The following is a 4,882-nucleotide window of genomic DNA, read 5'->3' on the forward strand; positions in this document are numbered from 1 at the left end:
CTGAACTCAGGTCATGCTAAATATCAGAAGGGGGTTTACTTCACCTTCGGGCCAAATATTTCCTTTAGAGAAAAGCCAATCAGCGAGCTGCACTAAATTGAACTGAGTGACTTCATGTACCAGACATGAACGTAACGCCCATAATGATGATGACACACGCTTTACTAAAAGAGCTGAAACTTGGGTTATGAGTTCAACTAGAAATGCGGATCCGGCCTCAATAGACGGCGCAAATTTTGCATGTCAGAAAACATTGAACTCGCCACGCTTGTGTCTTCTGTCAAAGAGAACACTAAATTATGCTTTGGGATCTGTAAAAAAAGAAAAAAAGGCTTATGATTCATCACCTTTCCACAAGGAACATATGTTCTTGCATTCTTCAGAAGAACTTCTATCTCCTGCACTGATGGCGGTCTGCTTAAAGGTCAGTTCATATAAGCAGCTACAATGTCTCTTCCCCTGCAGCAGAGGGGGGGTGGGGGGTACAGTAGGCTTGTCTTTGGTTCACCTACACCTGGAGCGGGTGGCCTCCAGGGCTTTCTGATGCCTCCGTTTGTTAAACCTCTTGACGTAGTTGTTGCTTCGCAGGAGGCCGTCCCCCGGCTTCAGTTTACCCCCCAGCAGGGTCAGGAGGTCGTTGGGGAGGTGGCGCCTCCTGTGATAGATCTGACCCATGACAATGTATCTGCTCCCTAAACAGGAGACATTGAGAAGATCTGCTTGAGAAGTGGATACAAGCCAATCATGTCCGTCCGATATATCAAATATAATAATTGTATGATAAATATACAAAATATATAAAATGCATCCTCTAATGTTAGTTATGTTTCCAGCTTTGGATTTTTGACTAAAGCGGATCTCTGATAATGAAATCAAAGAAAAGGACCCTGCACACTGTCAAGAACTTTACTTGTAGCAAAAAAGCGTAGCTTTATTTCGATGTTTCGGTCATGTAGACCTTCATCATTCATCATTCTTTGATTCGATTTAATTTAATCATCAGAGATCCCCTTTTGAATATATGCATTATTGTCCTATGCACCTGTCACCAACCTTTGAGGTGTGCATCAGCCTTGTCTTAAAAAATATGATCTCGCCCAAATGATATCAAATATATATATATATATATATATATTTTTACACAATTCAAAAGGGCTAAAACCATATCATTCAACAACCTGGTATAATAGAGGCAAGAGATATTATTAACATCTGGGAACAGCATCTGTTCCCCATCAACAAATAGGCAACTAGCCTACACAGTCAGGCTAGTTATTAGGGAGGTATTAATTTAACACACTGGATTTAGCTGTGTAAGCAGATTGCCTCCTGACACCCATGTGTGAGCATGCAGCATCTCCACTGGGGGGTTCTGTATATTTCATAGCATTAAATGAAATAGAAAGGATTTTGTTCATTTAAATCCCACATCCAGAAGTCATCTGCTTATCCTAGGAGCTAAAAAACCTTGTGGTCACAACTCACAAGCTTCTCTAACCCATTGATTCTCAACTTGTGGGTCCCCACATGATTAACTAACCCTTTAGCTTTTGCAGCGTATACTATCTCAGAGATACTTGCAGTCTTGCACATACCAAGTTTGAGGTCCGGGCAGGGCTTGCTGCACTTGTAGGTATCAAGAACCAGAAGACGGACTTTGAAGAAGAAGCTGTCTGGGGTCATGTACAGACGACTCATCTTGTAGAAGCCATCGCTGCTCACCATCAACGTTATCAGGCGTATTCCTCGGCGCACCACGTCAATGTCGTGAACAATCCCGTTGACGGCTGTCTCAAGACAAGAGACACATGAAAACGTATCATGAGTTTGTTATACGATTCCCCCCATAATGTTTGAACATAAAGTGTACAATTTATGGAACCCCCAGAATTGTTGGTATGTCTTCTTATGTTCTTTAATAGGAAGACTCAGAGATGGAAAATGTCCCGTTACAGATAGAAATACCACTCAGTATTTTCCCATTTCCAGAGCATTACCAATTATTCTTTACAACCTCAAAACCAGTTTAGCTTTAATGTACTGTCAATGCTATAAGACTATTATTTTTGGTAATAAAATGTCATGAAATGAAAAAATAAGTCAGAGGACAGTGTTACTACAGGAAAAACTATTTTCATGTACGTATCATAGTGTAGGCTATACCATAAGAATCACTATTAGATAGAGTACAATAAAAAAGATATTGGATAGGACGATTTTACTTTGATAGTTCGAAGTAGATCATTGTTAATCACATCTTCAGAGGCTTTGTCCATTGTTGTGAGTGAATAGTGAATAGTGAACAGCACTCAGTAATGTCCTTTCACAATTGTATTTGCCTCTCCGGGACCAGCGACGGATGTGTTTCAGCTCGAACATCCTTCATCAGTGTTGAATGCTGATGAAGGCTGTTTGAGCTGAAACGTCCCAGTGAGGCAAATAAAATTGTGAAAGGGCATTACTCAGTGTTGGCTTCGTTCTCTTTTCACTGTATTCTTTGGCTGTGCACCTGAAAGCCTCTTCATTCATTCTCACTCATTCACACTCTTCGAGTGTTGTGGGCACTGTGGTTTCTCTGCTGTACCTGTGTGAGTGCATGCATTGCCTACGTACCAAATTCACTGTAGCAGTAATACTCTCTCTCTTCCTTCTCCTTCCTGCACTCACTCATACAGAAGGCGTCATGAGTGAAATCAGACTCTGTGAAGAAGACAAAGAGAGCGAGGGATGAGAAGAAGAGAGGGAAAGAGGACAAGAGCGAGTGAGCGTCTACTACTGTGCCAGCACGGAGACAGCAGACTCTCATTCCAGTGTCATTAGAAAGGACAGGGTTGTCATTACAAAACCCAGGCATCACATTCCACCAGCAAAGGACTGGGTGTGGTTCTGCACGGGAGGGGGGGATTTTTTGACCCCCCATAATTACAGTATTATAGCTGATCTCACTTGTTTTGCATTTTCATCATCATAACCTCTCATGTCCCTGAGACTCCCCACAAAGTGACACATTGACAGCAAGATTTGAGGGACGAGTGAGCAATTTGTGGCAGCATAATGCAGTCTTAACGATGCAGACTGACTGTCAACATGACTCCTGTGAGCTGGATGAACTCTTTGTGTGAATGTATTGTTTGTAGAATGACAAATAGGACACTGACTGTAACAACATCTTATGTTATTTAAATGTCTTTATCAGTTGTGAGTACATTGCCCATACCAGCATCTGTGCACACCCCACTCCAACCCTCCACAACTTTGTGACCATCCATCGTAATAAAAAGCTTACCAGCCTGAAAACCATATCTATGAACATATACTGTACAGTTTTGTCTTCCTGTACTATATTAGTGTGTCACTGTGTGTGTGAGTAAGCACTGTCTGTGATTGCATGTGACCAGGTCATCTCACATACCTCGTTTCAGGATATCAAATTGGAAGAGCAGGCTGGATGAACGTCGGTTGAAGAGGACAGATGGGCGGCTGTTATTTCGACCGGCTCCGCCCAAACCTGACTGATAGAGGCTAGATTTCCCTGGACGGTTCTCCTCCGGGTCCAGCCGTCTGTTTGCTGGCTCCCTGCGTGGGGAGGGGGCTGGGGGCTGGTGTGGCGGGGAAGGCAGCAGGGGTTGGTGGGGTTGACCTCTAGGCCTGGCGTTGGGGTGGCCCTCTGCCTCACTCTGCTGCGGGGGGTTGGCGTTGGCATGGGGATCTGTGTTGGGCTTCTGCTGAGTGCGGTTGGTGATGGCCACCGTGCTTCCTGTCAGCTGTGTCTTCGGAAGCAGGCCGGCCGCCTCTGCCCTTGCTTTGTCGCTGTTGTGCTCAACTAGACGGTCACTTTTGGGGCCTTTCTTGCTCTTGTTGTGAGGGCTGTGGTGGCGAGGGATGGGCACCAGGTCACTATGCTTCGGCCAGACGCCAGAGGGTAGTGGATGGAGGGAGTACTTGCTCTCCCCTGTTCTGCTGCTCTTTTCCAGAAGCTCGTTCATGGGCAGGGAGGGCTCCTTAACCCCCAGCCTGCTCTGGTTGCTGTGGGCAGGATCCACCAAGCCACCCTGGCCTTTCTCCATGAGGGTGTACAGCTCTGATTTAGACAGAATAATGTACACACACCAGTTAGACACATCATGTAATGTAATGTAATGAAATTAGACAAATTACTGATAGAATAAATGTTATATCACTCCTAAACATGGTTAGTCTGCCAACCATTTAAAGACAATTCCTTGAGACCGACAGTTGCAGTTCTTAACTCAGGACCTAGCAACCACCATGATAACTATGTGTTTTCCTCTGTACCAATTATTTATTAACTGTGGATCTGCTATATGTTCCACCACCAAACAGGACTGTGATACTTTATTATGGAATAATAAGATTTGACTTTGATATCTCTGAGTTTAAAAAGTGAAACCTGATAAGGATCTTTAGGCAAAACACAAAAACGAAAGATCGTCCTGAGTAGCCTACTCCCCATCATCCCATCAGTCATGAGAAACAATCTGACATACATATCTGATCAGATTGTTCACATAAACTCTTTAATCACCACAAATGTTTTGACCCCTAATAGACTAATAATATAGCCAAACAAACAAACAAACAAACAAAAAAGATCATCTTGATTTGAGTAGCCTATAGGTAGGGCCTATAAATGCTGCAGGGTTATTGTTTTTGAACAGATCTGGCATCTGTGAGGCAGAACATTGGAGATTTGAAATTATACAGCTATGTAATAATAATAATATAATCTGTATGAGGGATGATTGTAAAAAAAAAAAAAGAAGAAAAAAAAGGTTTTAACTATTTATTCCATAAAGTGTTTCTGTAAATCCTTCCTTTTCCAAATAGCCTATAAACCAGAAAGAATAGCCTATAAATAAAA

The 4,882-nt window shown here is 42.9% G+C and overlaps 1 protein-coding gene across 1 annotated transcript; it reads right to left on the reverse strand.

Moving 5' to 3' along the window:
* Nucleotides 1–504: 504 nt before the first annotated feature.
* LOC308282304 (UPF0450 protein C17orf58 homolog) lies at nucleotides 505–4,067 on the reverse strand (the record flags this gene model as incomplete). Its single annotated transcript, XM_080722651.1, has 4 exons — nucleotides 505–692; nucleotides 1,596–1,787; nucleotides 2,614–2,700; nucleotides 3,413–4,067. The coding sequence occupies 4 exons, from the start codon at nucleotides 4,065–4,067 to the stop codon at nucleotides 505–507; spliced, it is 1,122 nt and encodes a 373-aa protein (XP_080578777.1).
* Between the last annotated feature and the right edge of the window lie 815 nt (nucleotides 4,068–4,882).

This window comes from Nannobrachium achirus, assembly GCF_963921795.1.
Source record: "Nannobrachium achirus genome assembly, chromosome: 3".
Classification (NCBI taxonomy): domain Eukaryota; kingdom Metazoa; phylum Chordata; class Actinopteri; order Myctophiformes; family Myctophidae; genus Nannobrachium; species Nannobrachium achirus.